The following is a 17,131-nucleotide window of genomic DNA, read 5'->3' as shown; positions in this document are numbered from 1 at the left end:
ACTTTCGTCTGCTTGGACAGAATTCTGTTGCTGCAGAGAATTCAGTTTATCTGTGGAAAGGTCCAACAATTACCTGAGCAGACACAAGCAACAGGAAAGGTCACATAGATACAAAAAGGGATAAAAGGATATGTGGGGCTCTTATTTTTGTGGTCAAATAAGAAAACATGTTCAGTCAGAACAGTCATATTTAACCTGAAATGGGAACATATACACAAGATCACATTAATTTATTTAATTTGGTTGATTTTTAAGAATATGCAGGACCTGGCATTGCTAAATTAGCAAGAAGCTGATACAGAGATAAGGAAGTAACATTTTGGGGTTTTGGTTTTAACACATGTGAAAACAGAGGTGACCAATGAGTCTGCGTACTGTTTATTCTTCAACACTCTGCTTTTAGGAGATGATTGAATACTCCCACTGTCCATGTTTTGGGGGATCTGTGTTACATAATCTCACTTAAACAATAAAGGGTGGAAGTACTGTAAGCAATCCTCATCAGCTTTTGTGATGAGCATAAACATCCCAGTCATCTGACTAGTCTTAGATCTGCTGCTGGATTCCGTGTGGAAGTAATGAGACTACATGGACTTGTATGCCTGTATAAATTGTCTATAGATATGCTTGATGTTATCAAAAGAGGACCTCTTTGTACTAGGTAGGTCTGCTGCAGGAACTGCATCTGTAAGCAACAGCATCATTAAAACATAAGTTTGCTATTTGGTTAGAACTATAAGAAGCAGTAGTTGAAATTACTTCCCTAGATTTGGGTTGCTAGTCACATAAAGCTCTGTATGATAGATTTTATGTAATTTCTTAGGTCATTGCTGTCTGGTACTAGAGAATCTGTTTGTAGTTCTGACAGATTGCAGGAATCTTTAGTTCTAGCATGTTGTATGGAAAAGGCTGTTAAATTGGCTTCTACTTTAACATAAAATCCAGTTCATGTCTTTTACAGGAGTCAGCACTGCATGAACAACATGAGGTTTGTTTTAGTGCATAATGAGGGAGTTCATTTTTTCGTAAGGAAACCTGAATGCATGCAACCCAGCCTGCATGCAGTCCTGCATCAAAGGGCAGATGCAGGACTAGACTGGCTCAATCTGTATCTGAACTGAATCTTCCTCAATTTAGACTTGCAAGCCTGTGGTCTGAAGTATGGATGCTGCTGTGCCAATCATGGAGATAAATAAGGCTTTGCTCTTGCATAGAATTTAAGCTAAAGCCATAGAGATGTAGCGTTTCTTTCCTGTTAAAAAGGAAGGAAAGACCTGCAGCCTTTTTGAGAAAACAGTGTAATTAGTTCAGGTTGTCTGTTGCAGCAAGTAAATAGTTAGCTGTGTAACTGAAGAGATATTGGATTATCTGATACTGAGGAGTATCAGATTCATGTGGCAGACTAGGATGAAGTGTATTGATGGCTCTGACTTCTCTTGCATTCAATGTAACTGGATTTTGTAATAGCATTGCACAGGCAGTAGGCTGAGAAACTAGTAACAGACTTCTTAAACAGATGGTGTAGTTGCAGCTCTCCGTGTAAGCAAGGTGTGTAGGATTTGTTGGGCAACTATCAACAATGGTATCAGGTCTGGTCTCATGCAGGTTAATGTAATGCTGTGACTGCCTTTGAAAGGGAAGGCTTGACAAGAAATCTGCCTGGCACTCTCGGCAGTTCTGGAGGCAACATTTTACGTTCACATCAAGAAGTTTCCTTACTGTGGATGGCAAAAAAGCCTTTAGCATCATTCCATGATGGGGAACCTTACATACTGTGTACATACAGTATACTTGTATCAGAGTACCTTACAGTGAAAATAGGTATCTGGCTTATTCTGTCCAAAGATGTTTAAAAATAGACCTTCAGATTGGGGTCTTTCGGGTTTGAAAAAGATGCCTATTTAGGCTTGTTTTTTGGCTATGTAGAAAGAGCACAAAGAAGAAATTAAGCTGGCTTTACTTAAAATTATTTTAAAATCACAAGTCTGCAAGTCTACTTCTAAAGCAGTTATCCTGACTCTGGCAGGATTTGATAGTGTTTACCTCACTATTGATTTATGGATGTTGACAGAGCAGCATGGAATAAAAGAAATAGCTTCATAAATTCAAGTCTTCCATCTGTATAGGGGTTTTATGCTCTTCCCTCAATTATCTACCTTCCATTTCTGTAAAGCACAGTTTGGGGAAATTCCTAAATGAAACCTTCTTTTGGGTGGAAGATCAGTGTGGCCTTGACTGAAGTCTGTTATGCAGTTTGTTAAACCAACAACTATTAATAACAGCTGTACTCTCACCCCCCAGGTGCAGTCCATCCAGGTCAGGGCTGGGGCAGTGTGGCTGAGCATCAGTGCTCTGTGGCACTGCTTTATGCAGTAGTAGGTTTTTTCCATTGATTTCAGCTTGTCATCTACATAACCTGAAGAGTGTTTTCTATAGCTGAAGCCAAGCAAATCTCCATGCTCTGATGTGCAGACTGACTCCTTTTGAAATTAGGAAATGAGGATTTTTATTATTGCCACAATGATCAGTTTGGCTCCTCAGCTCCTGTGGTAGTGCAATGAGGCAGGGTCATGTGCCATGTTGAGAAAATGGGCAGATTCTGGTTTGAGAGAATTATTTCACTTCAGGTTGAAGTTCAAGGATCTTGGTTTCATGTATTACGTGATTTTTATTGTAGCTGGAGATCAAGTCTCAGCAATCAGTGGCTGCTCTGTAATTGCTGAAATGTCTCAGAAAAGGGGGAAAAAGAATGGAACAACATAAACCTATTCTATTAGGTGCAAGACTTAAACTTTGGGAAAAAATCTTAACTTGCGTTGTCAGGAACGGTCGAAAGGAATTAGGCTTGTGTTGTTTAGAGAAGGGAGAGAGACAGTGTAAGCCTTGTGCTTTTGAAAGGCTGCAGTAGAGAGGATGGTAACCCATTGTGTTTTATTGCCCCGGGAAATACTGCATAAAATAGTATGCTTACCTTAAAATAAGGATGATCCGGGCTGTGTACAGAGAAGAGAATAATAAGAGTTAAGGCCAGGAGCAGATTGCTGAGACAGTTTTATGTTCTCTTTCTGGAAAATTTTGGAAAAAGATTAGATGAAAATTGGTCTGGCTTTGTCAGCAACACTGAGCTTAGACACTCCTTTTGAGTTCCTTTCTGCTTGGAACTATGTGATTTGCACCCTGGATTCTATAAATGCTAAGTAAAATATGTCTTTGCCTAATACCTGTTTCTTTACTTTAATGAAGCATGCAAAGTAAACTCACTATTTTAACGTCTTGTGTTTCTAATCCTTAGCTGGTCCTCTTCGGAGTTTGACTTGAATGAAATCCGCCTGATAGTTTACCAAGACTGTGAGAGGAGGGGCAGACAGGTCTTGTTTGATTCCAAAGCAGTCCGCAAAATTGATGAAGCTGTGGTTCAGGTATGAAATGTTAATTTTGCTGTTGTCCTACTGCTCTTTTGTTTTCCTTTTCAAAAGCAGTTATTTTAATAAGACAGTGTCAACTTCTTAATCTTTTGATCCTTCACTGTGATAGCTGCAACAAGCATGTGTTAGATTACAACAAGACTATGAACATATCTGATATTTGGTATTTATAATATAAATATGGTATTCAAACGTTACAATCCAGATTTGCTTTCAGGCAAAGAAATCTATTTCCCTTTAAACTGAATATTTCTCAGCCTTTCTAATGTTGACTGGATTTGCTTTTTGTTGTTAGCCCTGGCTGTGCAATCCATTTCAGTGATGTCCTCCATGTGTCTAAAGGTGCTTTTTTTCCTTTGGTGTTTGGAGTAGGAAAGCTGTTGTCTTTATTTGAATTAAAACAGCTTCACTGGCTAACCACGTTGTATTGTGTAAGCATGACACATGGCGATATATATGGCCATGTATGTTTTGGTGACACATAGAAGCAAGAGCAGATGCTGTCAAGATGCAAGTTCTTTTTGCTGCTCTCCACGCACACAAATTGTGGAGTAAAGCTTTCAGCAAACTTAGGTCATTTTAATTTCAGTAAACCAATAGTGCTTTCTGTTTTGTGGTAGTTTTGCTTGTTTTTTCTACTTACTGCCTTTATGTTTCTCTTCTACATTGAATTACTTCAAATTTTTGTTTGTTTTGAAGTTTTTTTTTAGAACCAGCAGCTTCAGCTTATTAGACTAGCATGGTTTATTGCAGAGCTATATGTATACCTGTATAAGCCATATAAGAACAGTCACAACTTGTAGAAGAAAGATGCCTAAAAAGCAACAATCTCTATTTCAGTCACACAGTAAATATGCTATTGTGCTGAATCAGTAAGACTGATGAGCATCATCAGCTGATGTCTGATCATCTACTTAAGAGCGTAAATGGGTCAGACTGGTTGTTAATCTTGCTTCCCCTCTTCCTCCACCCCCTCCCAAAATCAAGGTCATTACTTTGAATCTGAAGTTGTTCTAAAACAAACAGCGTCTTACCAAAAAATACATTTCTGGTTTCATTTAAATACTTAAGTTATTCCACTTGCTTGTATACTTTGGCTGAAAATTAACTACAAAATATACTATCAGAAACTCTCTATGCAACACTGACATGAAACAGATTATAACCTCCATCATAACACATGATACAGGCTATAATCTGTTTTCTAGCCAGACACTAATCTTAAAACAGCCAAAGTACTTTGAATGCCATGCAAACACATAGATGTTAAAAATGATTTTGAGAGTTTGGTTGTTCTCAAACTGCAAAACTAAATCTCGATTCATTTAAAATTATGGCAAAATTACTTTCAAACTCAGTCCTGTTTAATTTAAAGTCAAGGAAGCATATGTGTGTATACTGTGTGTTTTTCTGAAATACAATAAGGCTTATTCACATTGAATATTCAAATACGTTGTTTGTCTTTAACCTGTTAATTCTACCAAATGATGGATTATTCATCCCTTTTTTTCGCTGGCTGTTCTTCTGTTTTAGAAATCCGCTAATCATTTGGGGAGCAAAAGTTATATGCAATCTGAGTGATTAATTGTGCAAATGATTACAGGAATTTGTTTGTATGAAACCCAAAACCTGAGATTTTGCTTACATAAATTTTGGCAGATATTACAAAGAGTAATTCATAACAATTGGGAATGATCTTCCCGTGAAACAGACTAATTACTCTGATTATATTTCACTTCTATGAAAACCTATCTGACAATGTGAATGTGAGAGCAGTTCTCCCCTTGCTCTGATGCTGGCATTTAAAAAAATATTTTAAAACTGATACATATTTTTTGAACCAAGTAAGAGTGTTCTTTATTTCTGTTGCTTTCCTGTAGTTTTAAGAACATTCTTGCCATGATATGTTTACAGATGGGAGTTCTCTATTTACTTTAATAGTTTTTATCACATTGTTTGTTTTGACAAAGAAAATGGCCGATGAGGCTTCTGTAAAGACTTCTGCCAAGAACTGCCAAGCAAGCAATGGGAACAACGATGTTTCTTCCCATAGTCCCTCTATAAGCTGTATGCAGAGTATCAAAGAACAGATACCGAAGTATCAGGTAATGTTTGTTACTTCATTGCTTTTCCCCCCCATTTTACTGAAGAAATTAGTTTATTAAAGCCTTTACTTAGATGGATTGAATGACTTCAGCTACTATTACATTACAGCTTAATCTCAACCTTGAGATACCTACTCTATCCTTAAAGTGTTGTAGAGTAAAAACATGTGTGGGTGCATCTTAACCTTTTGGTCTATTATCTTCCAAGGAGTTGTGAAATATATCTAATAACATTTTGTCATAAGAACGTTGTAAGAAGCCATATACTGTTCTCTGTGAGTGTCTGCTTATGGTTCAGATCAGTTCTGAAGAAGCTGTTGAACATGATCTGTTAAGAGTCCCTTTAGTCTGTCTTACTATAGCATTAAATTTTAGGTACTCTGGCTCTTTCTTAGTAAAAGTGTTAGCATTTCACCTAGAAAAATGGAATTTGAAGCGTGTATAGGTTAAGGTGGAAAAAGAAAATAATTACATTTAACTGGAAGATGATTTTCTTCAGAATTAACAAACTTCTCTTTGTATTTGCTATTGATGATCAGTTTTTGAAACAAAATAGGCTACTGATCTGAAGACTGCATTTTTAAGTATAATCACAAATCTTTTTCCAATAAAAAACATTTCCATGAAGCTTTCTACAAGGGCAGGGAAGGTGAGTTTACTCATTTGAATAAGGAAGGCAGTTTATTTTTTGGGGATCCAGACCACAGAATCCATGTCCTGCTAACATTTACAGCTTTTACCCAACACTCTATTATATGGGAATGTTGCTGGACCCAGTTATTTCTTCGGAAATGGAGTAGATCTTTTTTTCTTTCTTGCCTTTGGAGGTCCCCCTGGGACAAGAGTAGCACTGCCCATCTAGTGAGCAAAATGCAGGATTTCTCCCTGCTGTGCTTGCTAAACCCAGTGTAAAACGCACACTGCATGCCCACTGATCTTACTCCGCATGGAAAAGATGAACTTGGTGTTCTCCATTCCAAACACATCGCCATGGCACTATGTTAAGTTGAAATAGTATGCCAAGTTATTTTTGACTTTGCTGTTTCCATCTTCTTGTCTGTGTAGTACACCAGGCCAGCCTCCGATGTCAATATGCTGGGAGAAATGATGTTTGGCTCAGTGGCAATGAGTTACAAAGGCTCCACCTTGAAAATTCACTACATACGGTGAGTGTCCTTTTCTGTGATACACTCTCTTGTCAGGCACTTGGAATTGATGACTCACTGAAATGACTGTTTATCCTTTCAGCTCTCCCCCACAGCTGATGATAAGTAAAGTCTTCTCAGCCAGGGTAGGAAGCTTCAGTGGAAGCAACAATAAGTAAGAACATCTTTTTTTGTATATAATTTCTTTTCCTTTCCCAGCCAGTGCAGTTGTCGGTCTTTCTCCTTTTGTAGTTCTGGTAGAAAATCGGGAAGGCAGTTGTGGAGCAGAATTCTCTGAATAGATCCTAGTTAGGCCAGCCAAGTTTTTAATTAAAAAAATCTCCAAGTTTCTATTTCTTAATTTGTCCAAGACATGCAATAAAGTTCAGAGGTCAGGTGCTTTGGACAATCAAAACCTTCATCCCTTCCTGCTGTCAGAAGGGTGAGGAAGGGATCTGTTGAGACTGCTTTTTCCCTGTATCCCACTTTTGTTTCCTTCAACAAATATGCTGTTCTGTTGAACTTCCTCCCCAAAATGGGCAAATACAAATAAACTGAATCCCAAATGTCATATAAAGAAGCTTTCAATGATTCAAATATAAAAGATGAATGCCTGTTTGCTTCCAGTTTCAGAAACCTACTTGTCCTTCAATTTGGCTGTAAAGTTAATGTTCATCCTTCTTTTTTTTTATAAGATGAACCTTACCTTAAGCTAATATTAATGCCTATTGATCACATTCTCAAGAAACACTGGCTTTCCCCCCTATTTTAGCTTGCAAGATAGCTTTGAATACATCAACCAAGATCCCAGCCTGGGGAAGCTGAGCTCCAATCAGAATGGTTTGGGAACCTGTCGCAGTGGAAGTAATTTAGGTAAATATTTCCAGGTTCTATGTCTTTCTGACGACACGAGGCCATCTGTTCATTCAGTTTTGGCTTTTTTTCCCAGTACATCACCTCCTTGGGTTTTTTACTTTTTTTTCCCCCCCCCTCATTTTTTTCCATTTTCTCTACATTGCTTTTGTTTCCTAGGTGTGTTACAGCTGTGTAGCAGCAAACTGCTGCAGGGTGTGTCTGAAGGAGGTCCCCTCCGGCTCATCCGCAGTGCTTCTTTCTTTGCAGGTTTGTGTGGAATGCCAGCCACAGTGTAACCCATCCATATGCACACACAAATCCAGCTCCTTCTGATTCTTTGCAGGACATGCATAATTAGTCTCTAGAAACAGAGGGTTAAAATAGTGACAACAGGTGTATCTGGCGTATTCTTAAAAATATGTCTTCTGAAAAAATGGCTAAATTACTGTGTTTAATTGAAAAGATATTTTTATGCAGTGTTTTTTTTAAAATGAATTAGCCCTTATGTTTCTTAGAGAACTTATGTTTCCTGGCTTATTGCTGGTTTCTTGCTAACATGCAGGTGTCTTGGTGGTGTATAGCTTTTTCTTTTATCTCTTGCTATTTTTTAATTCGATGGCAGACATTCAAAATTCTTGAGCTAAGTCTGGGAGGCTTTAAGGGTTTTTTCCTTAAGCAATATAAATTTCTTTAATTCTCAAAACTTTAAGCTACATAAAGTCTCCTTTTACAGGCAGAATGATGATCCATGCAGGTGAGTAGATCTCAGGCCTAATTACTTCTGTTAATTGCAGAAATGTGAATTGAAATACCAATGCAGTTTCTTCACAGCCTTTGCAAATCTTGCATGCTCTACAATTTGAGTAACTCTGCACTACTAACACTTTGTAATGTGACGTAGGTTGAATATTTTTCACTGTGAGGCTTTGTGGACAGTAAATCTCAGCTCGGCAAGTGAAACAGAAGCTTTTAATGGACCTTGTGCTAGCCTATTTTATTATGATCTTTACCTATGTTAAAGGACAATCTTGCACACTCAGAGTTTATCAAGAGTGACAGATGAGAGTACCACCAGCCCTCATTTTCAAAGTATATCTGATTTCTGATAATGCAAACTGTATCCATATTCTTAAGCTCCTTAGAGATGTTCTTACATTTAGATTGGGGCAAATAACCTTCTTCTAGTTACATGATGCTCAGCACAGGCTACTATTTGCTGTCACCGCTCTTCACACCATAGTGATTTTGAGAAACAGGACAGGATGTAATTTTTTTGGGGTATGACCTTTAAATTTAAACATTTTTTAAAAATGCTGACAAATAGTATGATGAATTATGTAATATTTTCTATTGATCTGCTCTGTTTGTTTTAGCACACAGCACACCTGTTGATATGCCTAGCAGAGGACAAAATGAGGACAGAGACAGTGGCATCGCTCGGTCAGGTATCTGCTGTCTATCTTGTTTGCCTGCTTTTTTAATTGTTACAATTCTTTGCTGCTGTGATTCACCTGAAATACAGACACCTCATGACCTGTAAATCCATAATTGTTTTTATCTGCTAGGTGGTTTGCCTTCTGCCTTTGCCCCAGGCCTTCATGCAAAAATATTTGTAATTATATTCTTTGTTTACAGCCACCATGTTTTAGGTTCTTAAACAATTTATAATTTGGAGGAAGAACTGGTTGGAGCCTTTACTAGTGCAAATGAAGAGGAATTGGTTTTTTACACTGAATAGAGAAATGAAGACCAGAAGTTGTCCTGTCTGTTGTAACGGGAGTGCAACAACTCTTGGGAGAGAACACTTTTTTAATGAGAATAAGATATATTTTAGTATGTTTTAGTGGGGACAGTCTGCTACTTTATTACAAATGAGTGTCCTCAAGCAGCAAGATTTGTTTACAATAATTGTCTCTCCTGTGCATTTGAGTTGTGTGTAAAAGATCAGCAAGCAAGAGCAGTATTTGTGAGAAATTATTGTTGGAGTATGAAGAAAAATATTTAACCAGCACTCTTTGTGATTCATTATATGTGGGATTTCTTGCTTCCTTCATAGCATCTCTGAGCAGTCTTCTGGTTACTCCTTTTCCATCTCCAAGCTCTTCATCATCATCTTCTAGCAGCTACCAACGTCGTTGGCTCCGAAGTCAGACAACCAGTTTAGAAAATGGAATTATTCCAAGATGGTGAGTGTAGCACCTTTCTTCTTACAACAAGTGTTTGGCAGTAATATAAGCTAAACAGAGCTTAAGCTTTTCTCTTTAAAAGCACAAATCCTGTTATTAAATGTTCTTGACTCAGACTATCTTCATGTTATATACAATTTCCAATATAAAAAAAGATAAGTTTTGGTTGAATGTGAACTTCAAAGCCCAATTTGGAATATAATTATTGAATACATAGGCTGTGTATAGGCTCTGTATGAAGCCATATTCTGAAAAAGAAATTTAACTGTTTTGGAAGGAGCAGAGCATCCTGTTGAGGTGAAAGGGACTGTAACAGCACTGCTGCCATAATGACTTTATACTATGATGAAGTCTGACTAGTGAGCAGTTAGTGAAATTTTGGAGTAATAGCCCATGACGTCTCTCTTGGCTGGTACAGGATGTTCCTGATGTGACTTCTGCCAAAACAGGAAGGAAAAAAAGCTGTGATCAAAAAGCTTGGCTTCTGTTTTGGAATTTTATTAGCTTTTGTAGCTCAGTGGCATAACAAAGCATGGAATGCAGCAGACTTTTCATAGCTAATAAGCAAATTCTTCCCTTGTCATTTGCAAAATAGCAAATGGTTCTTGATTATCCTCTCTGTACTCATCTACCTGTACCCAGAGACAGAATGGATTTAGTGGAGACCTACAAGAAATTCATGCTATTTGGCCTGTCTCTTTTCATTTAAGAGAAGCATAAAAGCTGCCACTTAAAATATGTAATCAGTAAAAAATAAAAATTAAACCCCGTTTGAAGACTTCTTTCCCTAGTGTCAACCAACACTTGCAGCTTATTCTAGGTTTTCTTAGTGAATCACTTTTAACATTAAGAATTGTGCTGTGGTGCTAATGTTGCAGTCATCCTTTCTACATCACACTTGCAGTTGAGAGTAAGCTGATTGCTTTGGGTAAACTGAAGTACTTTTTAGTCTAGTTTCCTAAAGAAAGACGGCTGACAGCAGCTCATGTAAAAAAGGTTAAAACATCTAGGCTAAATAAGATCACTTCAGCCTAGCTTAAGAAGTAGCCAAATTTTCACAAATATAAATTTCTACAAAATGTTCTGAAAGTTACAAATTGTTTAGGGGGAAGTAGCCTCTTTGGGCTGCTTATTTGCTGTCGGAAGCAGGGTTAGGTTTTTCTCCCCCACACTGGAGAATCTGTGCTGGGGAAAGGTACTGGAAACAGCACATTGTTATTTTCACTGTCTAGAACTGTTCTTCAACTGGGACTCTTTCTAAGCCAAAAAGCCTCTTCAGATACTTGTTTTCTGGTTACTTGCTAGAGATGCAGTAGGCTTTTGGCTGAATACTTCAGTGCCACAGAGTTTGCACCCCAGGTTGTTACAGCCAAGATTCTACAGTCTGTGATATTTTAGGCCAATAGCTCAAAGAAGTTGAAATGTCTAGTTGGAACTCCACATAGTTGATTGGCAAGCAAGCTAGATTAGCAGCTTTGTTGAAAAGGCTTCTCTCTTAGGCCTAAATTCCTCAATTTCTGTTCCTGGGAAGCACCACAAAAGTTTGTGATGTCTTGGATGCTGACTGACCATCCTTTTCTGACTTCCTTGGGAATTTCTGTCTCTGTAAGCAAGTTCCTGAAGTTCAGATGAGGTTATGTTTTTGTCTTGAACTCTGTTTTCCCACAAGCTGTTTTTTGCTGGAGTTTAATTGTGTGTTTTATCCTGTGTTCATGGACTCATACCTCTGTGATGAGAATTTTTTGTATATTTAACTTTGTCAAACCAATTATACTATAAACCACTTATTTTTAGAATGGACTAAGAATGAATGCTTAGCCCTGAGCCTTTCCTTTTGTTAATTGCTTCATAGTGTTCTATAAATACTACAGACTCCATTTCAAGATAATTCTGATATGAAAAGACTTCAAACTTTTAATTACCACTCACTGGTATTGCAGTCCTAACTTAAGAGAAACTCTAAAACCAAGCTATTTCCAGATGAGCTGCTGCTCATAATGTCTCCATGGCTTTTTTGTCTTTTTTACCCTTTTCTCCTATAATTTCTCAGTAGATTAAAACCCTTATTCAGTTGAAGTTCCTTCCAACAGACATTTTATCCATACTGTTTTACTTGTGTGTGTATATATATATATATATATATATATATATATATAAAAAATATAAACACTGTGTTTTTTCATTGAAATTGATCAAGACTTTAAGCAAGAAAAATGAATAATTTTGTAAATCCAGCAGTATCAATATCTAGCACTGGAAGGCTGGTATTTATAGAAGAACAGGGTGAGGGAATTGCCACCCTGTTGTATAATCACAGTAAAACTTATGCTGAGCTTAGGCTTGTGGATATTATCCATCAGCTGCCTGTGCAAAGCAGTAGCTTGGAATTTACATCACGTGACTGTGGAACTTGACTTGTGATTGAGTCTTGAAAATCTCCAAGGATGAGATTCCACAGTCTCTCTGGACGCTGCTGTCCCCTTGACTGACTATTTTTCCCCCGTTTGACATTATCTGCAAACTCACTGAAGGTGTGTTGTGATTCACAGGCCAGGCTGATAACCAAAATATTAAGCAGTATTGATCCTAATAGCAACCCATGTGTAATATCTAGAAGAGACATAATTGTTGAAAGAAATGTGGCAGAACGATCAAGGATATAAACAGAACTTGGAGAAATAATAATGGTTGTAAGATAGCCACTGGATGGGTGGTTTGGGATTTTTTTCTGGTATTTTTACAGTTTTAAGCAGAAAACAAATCTTTCTAAACTGAAGTCCACGCAGTTTTGAGCTGGGCAAGCATGTATTGTAGGCATTAAGTTTGTGTTTTCACAGTGATTACTAAGTGGTGACATTTTGTCTTCAATTAAAATAGAAAGTTTTATTTTGTATGGTTAAGTGCAAACATCCATCTTAAGATGCCAGAATAATGTAGGTAGTATAGGTTATGTTTTCCAGCTTCACTCATGAGCAACAGTCCAGATTCAAGAGCATCATAAATATGTTCCTGAGCACCTAGAGAGGAGTTCTAGTGCTGGATGCAGTTCATGGCTCCAAAGTTACCTTTAACCTTTTTTGGTTATGATTTTGTATGATGTATTTCTGTTCCCTTTACTTCATCTCCCTAAAAGATAAATCCAGGAGGAAAGTGTTCACACCAGGCCTCTCTGGGAATTGTCTTCTTCCTATTTGAACAAGCGCAGGACTTATTCATCAAAATGTCAGGTATCCTCTGTTCAGAAACATGTGACAGCAAAGCCTTATGTAGTCAGTCAAAGGAGTCCTACAAATAATTACTTTGCACTGTATAGAGAACTATGGAAATAAGCTGAATTATCTCTCAGTACACAGGTAACTGTCCTAACAAATCTGTCTTACAGGTCTACTGAAGAAATGTTTAGTATGGCTGATGAAAGCTGCAGCTCCAATCCTGCAATGGTTCGGAGGAAAAAAATTGCAATCAGCATAATCTTTTCTCTGCCTGAAAAAGAAGAAGCACAGAGAAACTTCCAGGATTTCTTTTTCTCTCACTTTCCTCTTTTTGAGTCTCACATGAACAAGCTGAAATATGCAATAGAAAAGGTACAGAATACTAATTTGGCATAATGTGGAAAAATGTCAATCAGAGTGAAGTATTCTAGAATCTGATAGATGAAGAGTGGGAGAAGGTGCGTGGTTTCAAGCTTGCCTCCCTCCTTACACATGCAGTCTTGAGCTTGAGCCCAGTGTAGGAACTCAGCATTTGCTGAAAGAGATGCAGTTTCTTTTCTAGACAGAATTAGAATGGAGAGTCTTATGCTATGGGTGGTTTTTCTTTCCTTCTTGCTGTATTTCACTTTGAGGTTTTCTTGACTCCCTGGAGACTTTGGAAATGATGGTACTCTGTCCTTTAATGCAGTGTCTAAAAGAGAGGCACAAAATACTTGTTGCTGTCTTCTTACTCTCGAAAATGTTCTCTTCTGTCCCCTTGTCCAGCATTTTAGGGCTCGGTCTCCTATGAGGTGGAGGGAGGTTGGCATTTGTTGCTGTCCAGAGTGGCTGTATAGGACTGGGGCTAGATCTTAGTTATTTTGACATGATAATGAAGTTTAAAGAGATGAAGAATGTGAATCCTTTAAGCAGCTGTTTTGTCTTTAACTCTTAATCAAGGCCATGATCTCATGTAGAAAAATAGCAGAATCCAGCCAGAGAGTGCAGGTTTATATCAGCCGTGTCATGGATGCCCTGGGAGAATTCAGGTGAGTTGATGGAATTCTGAATTACAAGGAGAGTGCTTTTCATGCCCCATGAAAGATATTTGTCACTTTCAGTTATAAGCAATTGAATGTAAGGTCTTGTATTTTAGACAGTCTTGAAGTTAACGTGAATGCATCTTCTGCATTGGGTAGATGTTTTCAGAAAACTAGCAAAACCAGCTCAGCCGTTTTCCAAATGAGAGTGAAAGTAGTTCTGTTGCACTCACATGTTCCTGGGATTGTCAGTTAAAGTCTAAACAGCTCATCAAGAGCTGGCTTCTGCTGGTGCCTGTACAGTCAGGTGGATTGATGTACTCAGGCAGATAGATGTGTCTACTCCTAGCCATAGATGCTGAACAATGTAATTGTCAAGAATGTTGCAGTCAAAAGCTCTCTTTTCCCTGCTTGAGGAAGGATGGGATGGTCAAAGACTAAGGAAGTCAGCCCAGGAGAGAGATGGCTTTAATGGAATGGAGTTTGTGTAATATCTGGAATGTAGAATCAAATCCGTGCAGTGAATAGAATGGGTTCTTCTTCCCCTCAGACTTATTTCTGAATGATCTCTCTGAATGAAATTCACATGGGAATGCAAAAAAGGGAAGCCAAATATGTAACTCATGAAGACACTGGGTTACTGATAGTATGAATTGAACAGACTAGTGTTCTGGACACTAGTAATTACTTGAAGAGTAAAAACTCTTCCAGTTTAGTCTCCTGCATCTTACCAAAAAAACCCAAATTCAAGTCTGGACAACAGAAGAGGAAAGGGGCTACTTATATTTATTTGCAGAATTTAAATGTGCATGTTAACACTTACTTTTTGGGAATTTTCTTTGGGCAGAGTTACCATCTGGAACCTATATTCTGTTCCAAGGATTGCAGAGCCTGTGTGGCTTAATATGATGTCCAGCACCCTGGAAAAGAATCAGCTATGCCAGCGTTTTCTTAAAGAATTTACATTTCTGATAGAACAGATCAACAAAAATCAGTAAGCTTCCCCCACTCCCTTTTTCTTAAGAAAAAGCTTGTGTGCTTCCCAGTGCATGTGAATATGTTAAAGCACTTAATGGGGTGGTCTTTTGCTCGTGTTACTTAGGACATGCTGTTTTTACTTTTTCTCCTAGGTTCTTTGCTGCTTTGTTGACTGCAGTGCTGACATATCACCTGGCATGGGTGCCAACAGTGATGCCAGTTGACCACCCTCCCATCAAGGCCTTCTCTGAGAAGCGCACATCCCAGTCTGTGAACATGCTGGCAAAATCCCACCCATATAACCCTCTCTGGGCACAGCTGGGTCAGTATGATTTGGAAACCTTCAGATTTTTCTATAACAAGCACCTCTGTGCATCCACTCCTTTTAGATAAGGGCTGCTTGTGATCCAGGTCACATTTCCTGTTACCAATAGGTGTCTTTTGCCTCATTAATCAGAGCATGTGGAGGCCTCTTTGCACATCCTGCTTTTTATTCTTGTTAGTCGTTGACATCCTCTGTTACACTGTCTGGTTAACTTGTTATAGAGGTATTAAGATGGTGCAAATGCTGTGAATGGTCTGAGCAGTTTGGGAAAGAACAAGACGAAATAGACTGGATTGAGACCAGTTACTTGGGCCTTGGAGGCCCTTTGTAGTTGAAATTGGCCACCTCCCTTTGTCTCTTTCTCACATAGGATAGAGAGCTGGGTGATAGATTAGAATTCTGGCAACTGGCAGTACCTCCATTCACTTACTGTTACATGAATGGGCTTGGGGCAAGATCTTCTTTCTGTGCTCTGTGCATCAGGCTGGTCTCTGACAAATATTTTATAGCTTGTAACTTATTTTGATACGACGGACTAGATAACTGATGTCAAATGAGTAGGTGAATGAAAGCTGAGAAAGTAATCCTGTCAGTGGTAAATATTTGAAGATTCCTCCTCTTCTTGGCAGCAGATGAAAATCTGACATCAGACCACCCATCACTTTAGCTGATATACTATATTGCCATGTAAAATAACACACGTGCACACTGAGGCGATGATGGGATTTACTCTGTGATGCTGGTTGATGTTTCTTCCTAATTGTCTCAGGCTTCTTATTCTCAGTAACCTCTATGAAAGATTTGCTAGTTTACCAATGTAGTTGAATTGTTTCCTGGTTTAAGATGTCTTTTAAACATTGTGCAGAGGTTAGACTGAAGGGGAAATTAGAAGTGTGTTTGTGGTGTTGAGGACGAAGCCAGGCCTGGAGTTACAAAAACCAGCTGGACTGGAGGCGTAAGCTCAGTAGTAGCTCTTGTGGTCGCTCCCAGAAGTCACCACTGGTGACTAATCAAGAGTCTGTTTCTCTTTTTGTCTTGCCAAGTTCTCAGTGCCTGAACTCAAAATGCTCTCTGATTTTGTTTCATTCTTATGAAGCCCAAAAATCTGTTACTGTTGTGGTTGCAAAAACTGATTGTGAAAGTGAGATGTTGCCCTCTGCTGGCCCTTTTCTTTAGGAAGAGGGAGAAAAACCAAAAAAATCCAGTCTTTGTGCTTAAAAATGGAAATTATAGGATTTTGATGTACTTGTCTTTCCACCTTTAGACCTGTATTTTCATTACATACTGCATATCAATTGTAATTACATACTAATAAAATTGTAAGTCCCTCTGTCATGAGAACATACTGTCTCTTAAACATCAGCTTCAATCTAATGGTACTAATACGTATTAGTATGTTTTGAAGATCATGATTTTGACTTGTTGTACTGTCTTATTAGTATTTATATAAAAGCTGGTTGTGTAAATGAACATGAAGCCTGAATCTGATTTCCATAGCAGCTGTGCTCAACTCAAAAGTAAAACAGTATATTCCAATTTCATTTCCAAATTGCTTCTCCTCGTGGCCTACCAGCCTTTGAGATTAACTGAGGAATCTGAAGCCCACTTTTGGCTCCTGAGGAATGAATTTGTTTGTTTGTTAGGCTCTGGGATTGGTTGCAAGGGTGTCCCTAACTGAAGGAAGATGGCATCACTGATGCCACCACCCAGGAGCCTCTCCAGTGCATCACTGGCATTATGGGAAGTGGCAGATCTTAGCAAGGGAGACAGTAAGAGAGCCATGGAATTACTGTCTCATAGATTCTTGTTTTGTAGGAATGGAGTTGGGAGCCTTATTCCTTTTATGTTCTGTATACTGAGAAGGAGGGTGGACATAAATGT

General features: G+C 38.3%; 1 protein-coding gene across 2 annotated transcripts in view; it reads left to right on the top strand.

Moving 5' to 3' along the window:
* The window catches only part of FNIP2 (folliculin interacting protein 2), a 50,571-nt gene that overhangs the window by 19,299 nt on the left and 14,141 nt on the right, over positions 1-17,131 (top strand). For both annotated transcript variants that reach the window (XM_066186058.1, XM_066186057.1), the window contains exons 2-13: positions 3,293-3,419; positions 5,396-5,530; positions 6,596-6,696; positions 6,779-6,850; positions 7,448-7,548; positions 7,708-7,797; positions 8,904-8,975; positions 9,587-9,716; positions 13,099-13,300; positions 13,868-13,956; positions 14,795-14,941; positions 15,078-15,247. In XM_066186058.1, the coding sequence (XP_066042155.1) occupies positions 3,293-3,419; positions 5,396-5,530; positions 6,596-6,696; positions 6,779-6,850; positions 7,448-7,548; positions 7,708-7,797; positions 8,904-8,975; positions 9,587-9,716; positions 13,099-13,300; positions 13,868-13,956; positions 14,795-14,941; positions 15,078-15,247 (1,436 nt within the window). The remainder of the gene's footprint in view (positions 1-3,292; positions 3,420-5,395; positions 5,531-6,595; positions 6,697-6,778; positions 6,851-7,447; positions 7,549-7,707; positions 7,798-8,903; positions 8,976-9,586; positions 9,717-13,098; positions 13,301-13,867; positions 13,957-14,794; positions 14,942-15,077; positions 15,248-17,131) is intronic.

Source organism: Chamaea fasciata, unplaced genomic scaffold, assembly GCF_029207755.1.
Source record: "Chamaea fasciata isolate MVZ Bird 193981 ecotype frontalis unplaced genomic scaffold, bChaFas1.0.hap1 SCAF_6, whole genome shotgun sequence".
Lineage (NCBI taxonomy): Eukaryota > Metazoa > Chordata > Aves > Passeriformes > Sylviidae > Chamaea > Chamaea fasciata.
The sequence above is the reverse complement of the archived record's forward strand: the minus strand, read 5'-3'. Positions and strand labels throughout refer to the sequence as shown.